We start from the raw sequence: 16462 nt of genomic DNA on the forward strand, positions 1-16462 counted from the left end.
TCTCCCTTTGCACGCCCCCACCCCCCTCAAAAAAAACTAAATTCCCAGTGTGGTACTTGGGGAATTAAGCATGTGACAGTTGCATTTGTTAGCAGATTGTGTGTACAGCTTTGCTCCCAAGACAGCACAAAAGATAATTCAATACTTAGTTATTTTCTTTAAAGTCTGGAAAGCTTGCTGTGACAAAGAACTTTGTGCCCACACAGTCATGCCCCAAAGCAGCAATGCTAACCATCAGACAGAGCGTTTCAATAAAGCACAGTGCATATCAAAGCATTCAATCAGGAAATGACAGAATTCTGATGTGCTTATAAAACACAGAGGGCTTTCAAAAACGAAACAAAAACAAAAAAAAAACCTACCACTGAAGTTAACTTTACAAGTTGTTGCTATTCTCATGTATTTTCTTTAAAAGCTTAATACCGATTGCTCACAAAGCTTCCTTTGCATCTCCGCCTAGGTCAAGGGGGTCATGTTCTTCCTTGATCAGACTCCCATTACATTCTGCTATTTTTTCTTCTTCTTCTACTCAGTGGAAAGGGATTATTTATTCTAAATATTAGTCATATAAAGTCTTAAATGTGAGAGACAATGATCAAAGTGCTGCAGCAGTAGTTTCAGTAAAGTAAGATTACCAACTGCTGAGATTTTAAACATAGGGAATAATCCCAAAATGCTACACCCAGCAAATCCCTTTCCATTCAGATGGACTACACTGTACAGCACAGTAATATTAGTTTTCCTCTAATGAAATCTACTGTAGCTGCAAAATTCAATCTATAGCTGGAGAATGCATAAGCCTTAATCGTTATTTATTAGTATGCACTAGTTTCCATGCTATATCTTCTTTTTGCACCTGAGGAACAAAGCATTTCATTACAATAAACTCCAGCTATGCAAAATATAGCCATGGGAAAGATATAGAATATAAACTCCAACCCTCTGCTTCCTCTAATAACACTATATTTTCATTGTAGTGTTAAAGCAGGGAGAGAACAACAGTATTTCACTCTGGCAGCACTTTCCGAGGGAACAATTATGAGCTATAGAGAAACATGGTGAAAAATGCTAAAATATTTAAGAACGGAACTTCATTTGCCTGCTCACTTAACTGCAGCAGTATTTTACAATGGTTTTAATTTCACATCACTTGCTCTTAACAGTGCTGATGGTAGTGTTTGGACCTCCTCTCACTTCTCCAAAAGAAGTGACAAGCTTCACAGTATTCCCATGATCAGTACAAACACCATAGATGGGTGGGATGGATTCCACACTGTGAGCATGCATAGAACAGTGCTGTGACATTAACTCTAGATACCAGCATCATGGTGCTGTTCTGGGCATGTGCGCTGCTGAGCCCCTCCCCTTGTGATGCTAATATCGAGTGTTGATCTTACCAGGTAGGGACTCTTCCTGCCCTATGGTCTCACCTATGCTGACAGAGCAAAGATAACAATAGAACGTGATGTTTCAACATGGAACACCTTCAAAAATGCTCAACCCTCGGTTGGCAATTCACAGTTATTCTTTGAGTAAAATACTTCCTCCATTTCCCCCAGTGCATTAATCCTTTACCCCTTCCCTCCTGCAAAATACTGTTTCATACTTGCCCCCTCCCAAATCCAGCAACCTTTTCATCCTCAACCTTGGTCCAAGTACCTCTTGACTCCCCACTAGGCACCTCTAGGTAGCTCCCCTTTCTGGCAACTGTTTCTCACAGCAGTATCTGTGCTGATAGGCAGGTTGCCCTGCCCTTTCTGGCTGGCTGTAGGAGGATTGAGTGGGTTGGAGCAGGTACTTTCCCCGGTGGTGAGCTCAGTAATTATTTGGGGAATGGGTCTTCCTTAGTTCTTGAGGCTGGCAGGTTCCCCGAACTGCTGGAGGTCTTGCTTAGCTGGTCTGTCTCTGGGTTTTGGGGTGGGAGGAGGAGGGCATCTTGCCCTTATTGGTGGGTGAGGGCACAGGGGTCCCACACACTCCCATAAACAGCTTTTTAGATTCTGGGCTGGGTGGACGGACACCATCGGGTATAGGAATACAGTGCTGTGGCTGAGGGACTACTAATAGTGTAACAGCAGCACCACAGTCCCGCTTTCTCTCCCGGTCCTTGGGCACTGCTGGAACAGCTGGCCAGGCAGAAGGAGAGAGAGTTGCAAGGCATCTGTGGTATGTCCTCTATGTGCCTCTGCATAAATGACTGTTTGTTTCCACAGCGCACTTTCTAAGGGTATGTCTACATTACAAACCTAAGTTGACTAATACTAGTAGTAATTACTGCGGTGGTGCATATCCACACTACCCTCCTTGGGTAGGTGGTGAGTGTTCTCACCAGGAGCACTTCCAGTGACCTAAGAGAGTCAGTGGGGGGAGCTGAGAGCCTGCTGGGAACTCCCTGCCACGAGCCTGTCTGCCTCACAAGCTCCTGGGCTCCCTGTGGGCTCCTCCTGCCTTGTGCCATGTTCCCCAGGGGAAGCCGCCTAGGGCTTCTCACCACCGGGAAGCAGGGTCCAGCTGCTCTTCTGGCCACCCCACCCCCGGCTCCCTGCCTGGCTCTCGGCAGGGAGCAGGTGAGGGGCTGCTCAGGCTTCTCACCCTGGGCTCCCAGCTGGGAGTCAGGTCCAAAGCCACCCCAGCTTCTGGCCTGGCTCCCAGTTGGAAGCAAGGTCTGAAGCTCAGCTCCCAGCTGGGAGTGGGGGGAAGACCCCCGGATTTCTCACCCCAGCTTGGAGCAGGGTCCAGCTGCCCAGCTCTCCAGGCCAGCTGGGGGCTTTGTTATCAATTTCACAGCTCCTGCCGTGAAATTGACAAGACCGCTGATGTAAGCAACACAGTGTCTACAGACACTGCATCGCCCTAACTACACCAATATAAGCCTTACACCTCTTCTGGAGGTGGAGTTATCATATCGTCGTAGTAGGGCACTTATGTCAGTGGGAGGAAGGCTGTAGTGTAGATGCTGACATAATTAGGTTGACAAACTATTTTATGTTGACCTAACTGTGTAGTGTAGACCAGCCCTTAATTTCTTCCAGCCATAAATGGTGGGAGCTTAAGTGATGCATGGAGCCTCTGTGCAGAGGTGACTTTCACCCACAGGAAGGGTGTTCACTTGCCATATAAAACTGTCCCCGGGTGTGTCTGAATGCAAGGAACTTGGGAAGTCTCACTGGAGGTTGAGGAAGTAATGAACAATTTACCATAAGAGCTATTCTGGTGTTTCAAATCTGCATTAAAAAAGAGGGACATACGTGAGAGGGTATGTTCAGCATAACGTATCCAGGAGCTTGTGGGAATGCTCACCTGAACAGTACAAACTTCCATAGTGCTTTTAGAAAGCTTTCAATTTGGAATTAATAGCTATGTGAAATGCTGCTCCTGCACATACTGAATAAATAACGTAGATATAACGTGTGGTGCCACTTCAGAAGGGTAAGTCCTGCTTTCAGCTGTTCCCAGACAGCCCACTGAACTCAACAGGAACCCCACTCCACCCTAAAATTATCTCCCAGGGCCTGATGCAAAGCCCATTGAAGCCAATGGAAAAAATCCCACTGACTTCAATAAGAGATTGGGTCCTAACAGAACAATTCAGGGAGGTTGAATAAAGGTGAAAATTAAAAGATGGCAGCTTCCACAATCCTGTCACCACTGTATTAGTGCTCCTGGTGCTAACATGGTGTTAACTGTTCCTCCTCCTAATGACACCCCTTGAGCCTGGCACTGGTCCTGCCTAAAACATTAGATAAGCTGGAGGGGCAGAATTAACAGTATGGCATGGCCTCTTTATGGCCTTTATATATGGAGTGAGGAATTTAATTTCTCTCTTCAGACAAGTTGTTCTTATTTATTGGTTTTATTTTATTTTAAATGATGGGAAATGTTTCTCTTTTCAATTCCTGAAGGATTTGGATTTTCATTTTAGTTTCAGAATAAGAAAAGCTGAAACCTACTAATTAAGAAGCTTTTAAAAGGGTCCTTTAAACATATAAACATATATATATATATATACACAGACACACACACCCCTTAAATACATCCCTTGTTTATCAGCAGTACTAAGATGTAATGCTGGCTCTAGTAAGCCACTTCCACAAGACTTTGGGAAAGAATATGCAAAGAGTAGGCTTCATTTCTGCTGCAGAAGGCTGGGGCAAGGTGAAGCTCCCCCAACACTTTTCATGTCAAATGAATCCATTACAGAGGGTATCTCCAAGAATCACCTAATTGACTGTCTACACAGTTGTCAGTCTGACACCATGCACAATGGTGTGATAATCATAGAATCAGAGGACTGGAAGGGATCTCCAGAGATCATCTAGTCCAGTCCCCTACACTCATGGCAGGACTAAGTATTATCTAGACCATCCCTGACAGGTGTTTGCCAAACCTGCTCTTAAAAATCTCCAATGATGGAGATTCCACAACCTCCCTAGGTAATTTATTCCAATGCTTAAGCACCCTGAGAGTTAGGAAGTTTTTCCTAATGTCCAACCTTAACCGCCCTTGCTGCAATTTAAGCCCATTGCTTCTTGTCCTGTTCTCAGAGGTTAAGAAGAACACTTTTTCTCCCTCCTCCTTGTAACAACCTTTTATGTACTTGAAAACTGTTATGTCCCCTCTCAGTCTTCTCTTCTCCAAACTAAACAAACCCAATGTTTTCAATCTTCCCTCATCGGTCATGTTTTCTAGACCTTTAATCATTTTTGTTGCTCTTCTCTGGACTTTCTCCAATTTGTCCACATCCTTCCTGAAATGTGGCGCCCAGAACTGGACACAATACTCCAGTTGAGGCCTAATCAGTTTAGAGTAGGGCGTAAGAATTACTTCTCATGTCTTGCTTACTACACTCCTGCTAATACATCCCAGAATAATGTTTGCTTTTTTTGAAACAGTGTTACACTGTTGACTAATATTTAGCTTGTGGTCCACTATGACCCCCAGATCCCTTTCCGCAGTATTCCTTCCTAGGCAGTCATTTCCCATTTTGTATGCGTGCAACTGATTGTTCCTTCCTAAGTGGAGTACTTTGCATTTGTCCTTATTGAATTTCATCCTATTTACTTCAGACCATTTCTCCAGTTTGTCCAGATCATTTTGAATTATAATCCTATCCTCCAAAACACTTGCAACCCCTCCCAGTTTGGTATCCTCCGCAAATGGTGGACAACAATTGGTTATAATGGGGATTAGTCGTCCTTCACTGAAGAAGGTGGTTAGATTTGCATGACTCCTGATCATTGTCTGACGCTGGTGGTTGCCTCATACAGTGGTCTGAATGGGGCTCTGACCTTGGTTAGGCATTGGAAGGGCTGTGATAATCCAAGCTAAATAGGCCTGGGAAATATTAGAATACTTTGGATTTGAGTGTTGAAAAGGAAGGTCGTCGGTGACAACTTGATGCTATATAGCTTTCCCCTTTGTTCACTGCTGCCAGGACAGGTTGCTTTTAGTAGATATTTTGTTTAAAATAATGGTTTAATAAAGTTTCTTCCACCTTGCTACATGAGCATTCTTGTCTCTGTCCTCCCACTCCTTACCATTTGCAGTAATAGCTAATTGCTCTTCTAGAGGGCCCTATTTATTTCTGATTAAGTGAAAAGTGACGATATGTATTTAAAAGTCTGACAGCAGCTCACCTCTTTCAGTGAGAGACACAAGGTGGCTGAGTCCAATAAAGGTGTTGATCCAGTAAAAGATATTCCCTCACCCACATCATATCTCCCATATCTTGGACGCAGCACAGCTACAAAAACTATTTCAGTTCAAGACAGCAGTGCTTTCAGAAAAATATTTGCCTAGAAGAACACCTAACAGACACTCTAAGCAATAAACTTAGTGAACATTACGCACTTGTGTGAGTCTTTTCAGTGCTAATTTACATAATTTGACATAATTGCAGATATAAACACTCGAAGAAGCCTTGGGAGCAAGAGTGTCACTGACGCCTACACTTCATCAGCTCACACTGCATTTAGCACATTTATAAAGCTGAGGACTAGTATGGAAATCAGCTGAAGGTCAGATCAGCTGGATCATGATTAAATACCCATCATATAAGAGTTTGAATGACTTGAGTGCTCCAGGAACTTTTGTCTTGCAACAAAAACAAAACAAAAAAAGCCCACACCAATTTTCCTAATGTTTATATCCAATCACTTTCACATATAGGACCACATGTTAAAATGATTTTTAGATACAGATTTTCCTATCACGTCACATCAGTTCTATACCAATCTAAGTCAATTCAGTGTAGTGACTTTTGATTTACACTGGGGTGAGACAGACAAGAATCAGGCTCAGCCCCTTACATTTGTGAGGCCCATGCTGTATATTTAAGATACTTAGCATCTATGAAATGATGAGAAGCCAAAAGGTTTTGCCTATATTTAGAGGAAACTTTGAATATTTGGTACACAGGCTCAACCAGAATAAAATCTGGTAGCTGACTTTCTATGGAGAGGCAGAGGGAGCAATTTTGCTATCAGTTACATTCATGTAAAACCAGAATAACTCCACTGACTTCACTAAATCCACTAATTACATCCTTCTAATTGAGATAATAATTTGGTTGATAACAAAGCCATCATAAATTACATTTTAAAAATGGTATATCTTAAAATATTTTACTGTGGACATATCATGGGCCAAGATTTTCAAAACTGACTAGTGATTTGGGGTGTCTTACTTGTTGAGTGCCAAAAACCAGACACTTTAAACAGGTCACAATTCCAGAGGGTGAATGATGCTCATCACTTCCTGAAAATCGGTTTCTTAAATGTGTTGAAAACTGAGGCACCCAAAAATCACTAGGCACTTTTGAAAATCTTAGTCACGTGTTTAAAAATATTAATGCATTATTATGTTAACGATAAAAATCACCTTCGGAGAATTTCTTGACACTGTGAATAATTTGAAACTCTTATGTTCCAACTAAACCTGAAACTTCCCAATACACATATCAATAGAAAATTAATACTGTATAATAAAAATCAAATTACTCCTTATACTACCTACACTTGTGAAAGTTAATACATTTGTATGTGTTACTATAGTTTCTTCTTGACCACTCCTTTTATCCCTTATATTCTTAGAAATTGGACTGCTCATGAAAGAGGCCAGATTGACAGAACTTTCTCGGGGCAGTGCAAGACTGGGAAATCAGCTCCTCCAGGAGCTAAAGAACATCACAAACCTCATCATCTTCCACTCCAAGTGCCTGGCACATTTCTTTGATCTTGCCTTCTCTAACATAAATACATAGCAACTGGTACACTAAAACACAACAAAAAACAAACAGCCCCCTGAAAACCCTACCAAACCAAGACATTCCACTGCATATGCTTCTCTCCATGGGGAGAGAACAACAATATATGACAGATGTCTGGTCACCTTACATAATGAACTACAGGAAAGCGCTCAGATACAACACTGATGTGTGGTATAATAACTTATATGAAACAGAACAGAATAAAATAGCCCTGGAAAATGAAGCCCCCAGTTGTTCACAGGAGAAGTGAGGCATAGCCAATGGCAGTGTAACCTTCCCCAAGCTGTGTCTTCAATGTATCTTAAACCTGACCTGGTAGGACCTCCTCAGAGTGAGAGGGTAGAGCAACTTTTCTGTTGAGATGGCCACAAGACAGCTATCATTTACTAAGCAACAACATCAACTATGCACTAACCTGGGTCTACTTCACACCAGTACTTAGAGGAAGAGATAGGTTCAAGTCACCACATTCAGTTCCACATCTTAACACACTTAATTCAGGACTGTTTGGAGGATCCAGGGTTCTGGTTTAGACCATGATAAAGATAGCAACCATTTGAAAAATGAGGATCTAGAATCAGCTTTGCATCTCAAACCACTCAATGTTTCTGCCTGTGTTTGATTTGGGCCCATTTCTGATAAGATGTAAATGACTCCATGTCCTAGAACCAATTCCCTGTGTCATCCAGTCCATTGTTTTCTTGATTTCAAATATTACTGAAGTTTGGGATGGAGAGTTAATTTCTGCATCTTCCCTTCTAAATGAACAACTAATCATTGCTGGATTTCCATTTGCCCTGCCTTTACTTCTTTTCACACTCTACAGTATATTAAAATAATGGCAAGGGAAATAAATGAGCTCAATCCCCTTGTTATAAAAGGAAGGAGGTTGCTGGCAGAAAATTTTCCATAAAGGCCCCTTTCCTTTGTAATGATCTGCCCCTCAGGGCTGAAATAGCCCAAATTTGTTGATCTTCCAGGCATATTACAAAGGCCATCTTTCTGAGTGGGATTTTGATGGAATGCTGAGGCAATTGAGGGCAAGATTTCTATCTACTGGAAAAGTGCAACAGGGAGTTTTAAGCCATATTAGTCACATAATTGGAGATCAAATGATGTGTGGTAGGAAGAAATGCTGCTGCTGGGATTGATTTACTTTGCACTTCCTATGTTCTTGTGTTTCTAAATGGCATGTCAAGGGTTTAAATGACATGTCAAGCATTTTGGATGGGCAACTTTGGGTGGGGAGTTTGCATGAGACAAAAGTTAACTAAATAAAACTTAATTAAACAGATAGGACATTAGTTTGAATTCTACACATTGGCCCTAATCTTGCAAAGACTTACATACATGTTTAACATTAAGCATGTGAGTAGTGCTAGAATGGTCTCACAGGATCAGGTAGGTCACTGTTAGCTGAGTATGAAATTTATCTTTTAATTTTGTTGTATTATTTAAATAATAATAATAATTATTATTATTATTAACCACATTTTCCATCATTAAACTAACATAATGAAATCATTCCACTAACTGCAAATGGAGAAAACGGGGAATGCTACCTAACTGGTACTTTTTGCAGTTTTACCCACATGAGCCTATCAATTTTCACAGAAACTTAAAATGTAGCGGTAGGACTGAAGATGCATTTCGATGTCCTTGCTGTACTATGGATCAGGGTTTTGCCTCTGAAAATGTAAGGTGTGTTTTGCAGGAAGTGATATATGTTCCCTCATTTCAATTCCAAGACATAGGCCTGGAACCCCAGACACGTGAATTACTTTGCACGATTCTGGGAAAGCCAGTTCAATCTGTCTGTCCTCCTATCAGTTTGCAAAACCCACTTCCTTCATGAGGCAATTCTTCCCCCTCCCATTTTTTATTACCTGCATTATCAGAGTTCCCTGTGGGGATCATTGCCATGTCTCAGAATCTACAGAAGTGTGAGCACATGCTTGAAGTCATTAGGTGGGGCGATGAAATCCGATGATCAGAAGCCAAAAACTACATTTAAAAAATATATTAATATTTGAACAGCTCCAGGTCTAAAAGTGCTACATGAACATCAACACCTACAGTCCCTGTGCAGTAGTCCTGATCACTGTGTAACATAAAAAAGTAAAGGCAGGAGCTTTCAAAATGTAGTAAAAGAAACAACAATGCTTTTCAGATTTTTTAAGATAGCTTCTAATGTGTTCGCAGAAGTCTACTCCTTTTACCAGATTAAATGTGAGCAACTAGAACACAATGCATCAATTTATCTGGGCAATCCTTGATTGCTCTCATTAGTTTTCTCATAGCTTACAGCATGCAAAACCTACTTTGCATCACATTATGTGTGCAGAAACAACAACTCTTTAATCACTCTGGGTACTAACAAAACAACCCTTTCTGAACAGCACGCCTTTAATTATTCCGTTTGCCTCTTAATTTATCATAAAGAGACAAAAAAAGTCGTTCCCACTTCTCTTCAGAGGAAGTTAGGTTGTGGGAATTAACACTGGACTCCTTGGAATATTTATAGCACAGTACTGTGCTTCCCCTGCAGAATGGAAATATAGAAGGGAAAAGGCGGCACAAATTCCTAACAAGGTGGTTAAGAGATTTTTGAAGTTTATGTTTTGTTTTGGATTGTTGAGGATGTGGAGAGGAGGGTTAATTAAAATTATTAATTCAGTTAATTCACTTTTTACCCTAACAGCAAACATATGGGCCCACAAAATCAATTCTAACATATATAAATCAATCATGCCAAATTCATCAGTTTTTTGGAGCAGGGGCGATGGATTCTTTGGCACCAAAGGGTCAGGTCATCTGGATCAAGGACCATACAGTTGGATGTTAATCAGTAACATGACTGTTTTTTTAACTAGAGTTTGAATAAATCTGTTACTACAACCCATTAAAAGAATGTCCCAAAACTAAGCAAGCAGAACACTACAATGGAGAGCCTCTTGAAGCTTGGTAGAATGAGGATAATCAATTGGACAATGTAATACCAGGGTACCAAATATATAGGAATGACAGAGTAAGTCATGCTGGTGGGAGAGTGGCAATATATGTTAAAAAAAGCAAAGAGTCAAATAAGGTGAAAATCTTAAAAGAATCAAACTGTACAATAGAATCTCCAAGGACAGAAGTTTCATGCTTGCATAATAAGAGGAAAGCAGTAGGAATATACTACAGACTTCTGCCCAGAATGGTGACAGTGACTGTGAAATGCTAAGAGAGGTTAGAGAGGCTACAAAAATAAAAAAAGGCAATAATAATGGGTGACTTCAACTATCCTCATATTGACTGGGTAAATGTCATCTTATGGCATGATGCAGAGAAAAAATGTCCAGATACCATAAATAACCATTTCTTGGAGCAGCTAGTCCTGGATCCCACAAGGGGAAAAGCACTTGATTTAGTCCTAAGTGGAGCACAAGTTCTGGTCCAATAGGTAACCACAGCTGAACTATTCAGTAATAGGGCCATCATATAATTAAATTTAGCATCCTTATAAGGGGGAAAATACCAAAAACCAAACAAAACCAAAAAAACACCACAGTTACATTTAACTGTAAAAAAAGGGGAACTATACAAGAATGATGATGCGAGGTAGATGGAAATTAACAAGAGCAGTCACAAGGTTAAAATGCCTGAAGCAGCATGGAGGCTACTTAAAAACACTGTAATAGAGGCTAAGGCTAAATGTATACCCCCAAAGAAGAAAAGACAGTTAGAAGACCAGAAGAATGCCACTATGGCTAAACAGCAGAGTAATCACAGCATGATAGAACCATACGGTTAGAAGGGACCGCAAGGGTCATCTAGTCTAACCCCCTGCCAACATGCAGGGTTTGTTGTGTCTAGACCATCCAAGAAACATGGCTATCCAGCCTCCTTTTGAAAACCTCCAGTGAAGCAGCTTCCGCAACCTCCCTGGGCAGTCTGTTCCATTGTCCTACTGTTGTTAAAGTTAGGGATTTTTTCCTGAGCTTTAGTCTCAATCTGCTGTGCTGTAGTTTGAACTCACTGCCTCTTGTGCTGCCCTCTGTGGCAAGAAAGAACAACCATTCTCCATCCTTTTTATGGCAGCCTTTCAAGTATTTGAAGACCGCTCTCATGTCCCTCCTCAATCTCCTCTTTTCCAAACTAGACACACCCAGTTCCTTCAGCCTTTGCTCGTATGGCTGGCATTCCATCCCTTCGATCATCTTTGTCGCTCGCCTCTGGATCCTTTCCAGTTTCTCTACATCCTTTCTATATATTGGTGACCAAACTTGGACACAGTACTCCAGCTGAGGCCTAACCAGCACCAAGGAGAGCAGTACTATCACCTCCCACAACTTGCATGCCATGCCTCGGTTAATGCAACCCCTAAAATGGCATTTGCTTTTTTTGCAACAGCATAATGGGAGCTTCAGAGGCAAAAAAGGCATTCTTTAAAATAGGGAAGTCAAATCCTACTGAGGAAAAATATGAAGCAGCATAAACTCTGGCAAGTAAAATGTAAAAGTATAATATGACAGGCCAACAAACAATTTGAGAAGCGACTTGATAAAGATGCAAAAACTAACAGTAAAACATTTTTTAAAGTACATCTCGAGCAGGAAGTCTGCCAATCAGGCAGAGAGTCCACCAGACAACAAAGGTGTTAAAAGAGCATTCAAGGAAGACATGGCCATTGCAGAGAAGCTAGATGAATTATTTGCACCATATTCTCTGCAGAGAATGTGAGGGAGATACCTGCATCACAGCTATTCATTTTGGGCAATAAATTTGAAGTACTGTCTCAAACTGATGTGTCAATAGAAGAGGTTTTAGAACAAATTGATAACAAAAGTAATAAGTCACCAGGACCAGATGGTATTCACCCAAGAGTTCTAAAGGAACTCAAATATGACATTTCAGAACTACTAACTGTAGTACAAAACCTATAACTAAAATCAACCTCTGAACGAGATGCCTGGAAGATAGTTAATATAACACTGATTTTTAAAAAGGGCTCCAGAGAAGATCCTGACAATTACAGGCCAGTGAGCCTAACTTCATTACAAAGCAAATTGTTAAAAACTATAGTAAAGAACAGAATGATCAGACACATAGATAAATACAGTTTTTTGAGGAAGAGTCAACATGGCTTTTGTAAAGGGAAGTCATGCCTCACCAATCTATTAGAATTCTCTGAGGGTGTCCAAAAACATGTGGATAAGGGTGATCCAGTTGATAAAGTATACTTGGATTTTCAGAAACCCTTTGACAAGGTACATCACCAAAGGCCCTTAAGGAAACTGAGTAGCCATGGGATAAGAGGGAAGCTCCTCTCATGGATCAGTAACTGGTTGAAAGACAGAAAAAGTGTAGGAATAAATGGTCAGTTTTCACAATGGAGAAAGGTAAACAGCGGAGTCCCCAAGGATCTGTACTGGGATCTGTGCTGTTCAAAATATTCGTTAGTGAACTGAAAAATTTGCTGATGAGGAGTTACAGAGAGATCTTATAGAACTGGGTGACTAGACAACAAGATGGCAGATGAAATTCAGCATTGGTAAATGTAAAATAATGCACACTGAAAAAAATAATCCCAACTATACATTAGGTTCTAAATTAGTTATTACCACCCAAGAAAGAGATCTTGGAGTCATCATGGATAGTTCTCTGAAAAATTATGCTTAATGCACAACACTGATCAAAAAAGGCTAACAGTATATTAGGAACTATGAGGAAAGGGATAGAAAATAAGACAGAAAATATCATAATGCCATTATTTAAATCCATAATATGCCCACACCGTGAATACTGTGTCCCGTTCTGGTTGCCCCATCTCAGAAAAAGATATAGTGGAAGCAGTTCAGAGAAGCTAATCAATGGCTTTCATACTAGGAGAAATTAAAAATATTAGGACTGCTTAGCTGAGTAAAGAGACAACTCAGGGGGATAGAATAGAGGTCTGTAAAATCACAAATGGCATAGAAAAAGTGAACAGAGAAATCTTACCCTTTCACAGAATACAAAACCCAGGGGTTACCAGGAAGCAATTAATAGGCAGCAAGTTAAAAACAAACAAGAAGTACTTTTTCACACAACACACAGCTAAACTTTGGAACTCCTTGCCAGGGGATGTTGTGAAGGCCAAAAGTACAACTGGGTTCCAAAAAGAACCAGATAAGTTCATGGAGGATAGATCCTTCAATGGCTGTTAGCCAAGAGGGTCAGAGACACAATTCCATGCTTGGGGTGACTTTAAACCTCTTACTAGAAGCTGGGAGTAGAAGACAGGGGTGGATCATTCCATATTTTCCCTGTTCTGTACACTCCCCCATACACTTTGGTACTGGTCACTAGCGGGGAGAGGATACTGGACAAGATGGACCATGGTCTGACCCGGTATGATAGCTCTTATGTTCTTATATTCATATTAAAATATTGTTAAATATTATGTTACAGGCCAAACTTAAATCCACAACAGTAAGGACATTGTAAGTGAAGGCTATGATACCAGTTTCCTGCCAGCCTAGACATTTGAGGACTGCCACTCGAGTACTATCCTTTAAAAACGATCATGGCTTCCTATTAATTATAATAAAAAATTCATTAATATATGTTAGTGACCATAAAGTCCAAATGAGCATTGCACTAATTAGTCACTCCAGTTAATTGCAGGACATTTCTACTGCAGTTATTACTGAAGTTTCAATAGCTGGTTAAATGTAAGATGAAACTAATGAGCGGGCAGCAAAAGTGCTCTGCAAATCCACGTGAAGTGGAAGAGACCACGAGTCACAGCTGAGGTTATGAAATTCACCCTGATGCAGAAGGCCAGCTCACAGGTCTATGCACCACTTAAGTTCTCCAAACAAGCCCTTGGTAGGACTTAAGTGATGCACAGGCCTTGAGCTGGCCTACCTGCACAGGGGTAAATTTCACCCTAGGTTCTGAAGGCCAATACTGATTCTTGTGGAAAGCCTCAGCAAGCTGTTTTTGCAGAGGGCAATTCTCTGCAGAAGATCCTTGATGAGAAGGGAGCCTCAAAATCTCCACTGCACAATGACACACAGAGAGAGCTGCTGAAGAGCACTGCTTCACAGCCCACATTCTACAGCTCCTCTCGTGGTGGATTCTGGAAAGGGGAATCTCCAAATGTGATAGGCTGTTCAAGGAGGGCACCCCACCAATGTCTGGAATTTGACATTCTGCTATTACTTTTTTGACAGGTGAGGATTGCTACCAGTGTTTCACAGGAGTGGGTAGCACACCCATGCTTGAGAGCTGCACGGTGCAGTAAATTATGTTTAATAAACTTTGAAGAATATCACCCAAGAGCCTTATAACTCCCAGGATCAGATATAAGTATGGCTCTCTAGCATGCTGTACAGAAACCAAGCATGCACCCAATTCAGTTCTGCTGGAAAACAGAGAATTCATGTTTCAGGTACAGAAACAAAGCTGATCCCCATTGAACCTTCTGAAATGTGTTTTAAGGAAGAATTACCTGAGTAAATTGCCAGTAAAGCTTCATCCTCTTTGCTTTGGCATAATTGCATTCAATGAGCCTGGGCCTGCTGTTCACGTCCACCAGGCATCTGTTGTCATCATCATCAATAGTGGGACTCAGAACACCCACATGGATCTGCTGATTACTTGTGTAATAAACATTCTGCAAGAGAAAGCACAAAACAAGACTCATTGCCTGAAGACGGAGGAGCTATTTCTGTCAAAGCTAATAAAGGCAAAAGTTAATATATTGACTAGAACTGACCTATCATCTTGTCCCCTGTTGGCTTGTAAATCATTTTGTATGTAGGAAGTAGCGTAATACATGTAAAGGTAGTTTTAAACTATCTATAATTGTCAGGTACCTGGCGAATTGGGGGTTATGTGAGTATTATAAAGCATTTGCTGATGACATTTTTTCTAGCTTCTCTGGTGGTTCAGATTTGGGCTCAGAAACAGCAAGTTGCTATAAGTGGTAAATTTTCCAGCAGGAAGTGGGGTCAGTTTGGGAACTGCCATCATTTTTTATTAGAATATCTAATCTGAGGATAATACCAAGATGCACATTTGGGAGATGGGGGAGGGAGGGGAACAGGGGAGGAATAATACAATTGAGTTCAGAGGGATCTGGATCTTTTATATGACAATGACAGTAAATAAAAAATGAAGCTTAGTGCAGATAAATGAAAATCAGTACATTTGGGGCAGCTCCCCAAAATGCAATGTACATGTTCAATGGATATCAGTTAACTCATTCAGCAGCCTGTGAAAGACTGAGTTATGCATATTTCAGGACACCTGGACTCACTTTATTGAATATATACATACAGGGCTGAATCCTTTGCTCTGGATTCACAGCAGAGCACTGATCTCACAGACCCTAATGATTTTTCTGCTGTCCAAACAGTCAAGAGACTATTTATTATCTAGCCTATTTATTTTGCCCTTTTTGTCCACTAAAAATGAGAGTGGTGTGTTTGTTTTGTTTGTTTCCCCAGAGGAAGGAGGGGAAGTGAAAAATGGATGGCAGAGGTTCTATGGTGTTCCCTCTCAAAGGTATAAAGTTATATAAAATGTTGGCAAGGCAATATATTTTTGGCACAATTTTGGATTGTCCTGTGAAAGCTCCAATTCAGAATTAATTTTAAGGAGACTGGACCTTTCCCTTGACAGCATTATGGAAAAGGATAAAATTGCTCTTACCTTTGGCTCTACTAATTCTTTACATAGTGGGGAAAGTGTTAAAACTGAGAAGTATAATGGCAAGAAAAAGTCTGTAGGGGAGAGCCTCTCTGAGTAGCCATGCCTGGGCAGAAGAGCTAAACTGACATTTGTGTTGTCTTACTGTTGTTAATTAGTAAAGCTAAATCCCAGAAAAGGCGGGAGCTGGACTTTATGTACTGTATGGTTGGAAAACGTGCCTGTTCCCAGGGCTCGATGGTACTATATCCTGGTATCTATTTATTAATGATGTTATATATAATTGATAGCTTGTTTTGTATGTACAGTGTGTACTTTGTTGTAAAAATCAAATCAAATATTAATTACAAAAAGAACAGAGTACAAATTAAATAGAACAGCCATGAACCATACAGACGTAGGAAGGGATTTGGGGGCTTATTGTAGAAAGTTCTTTGAATACATTATACTAGTGTATAGAAGGCAGGCAGGATATTGGGATGAATCAACACAAAGATAAAATACAGACCTTGC

At 40.8% G+C, this 16462-nt stretch overlaps 1 protein-coding gene across 4 annotated transcripts in view; it reads right to left on the reverse strand.

The window, feature by feature from the left end:
* Positions 1–16462, reverse strand: part of GALNT18 (polypeptide N-acetylgalactosaminyltransferase 18) — a 387970-nt gene that overhangs the window by 16480 nt on the left and 355028 nt on the right. For all 4 annotated transcript variants that reach the window (XM_048854232.2, XM_048854233.2, XM_048854234.2 and 1 more), the window contains exon 10: positions 14748–14912. In XM_048854232.2, coding sequence (XP_048710189.1) covers positions 14748–14912 — 165 coding nt within the window. The remainder of the gene's footprint in view (positions 1–14747; positions 14913–16462) is intronic.

This window comes from Caretta caretta, chromosome 6 (genome assembly GCF_965140235.1).
Source record: "Caretta caretta isolate rCarCar2 chromosome 6, rCarCar1.hap1, whole genome shotgun sequence".
Taxonomy (NCBI): Eukaryota; Metazoa; Chordata; order Testudines; family Cheloniidae; genus Caretta; species Caretta caretta.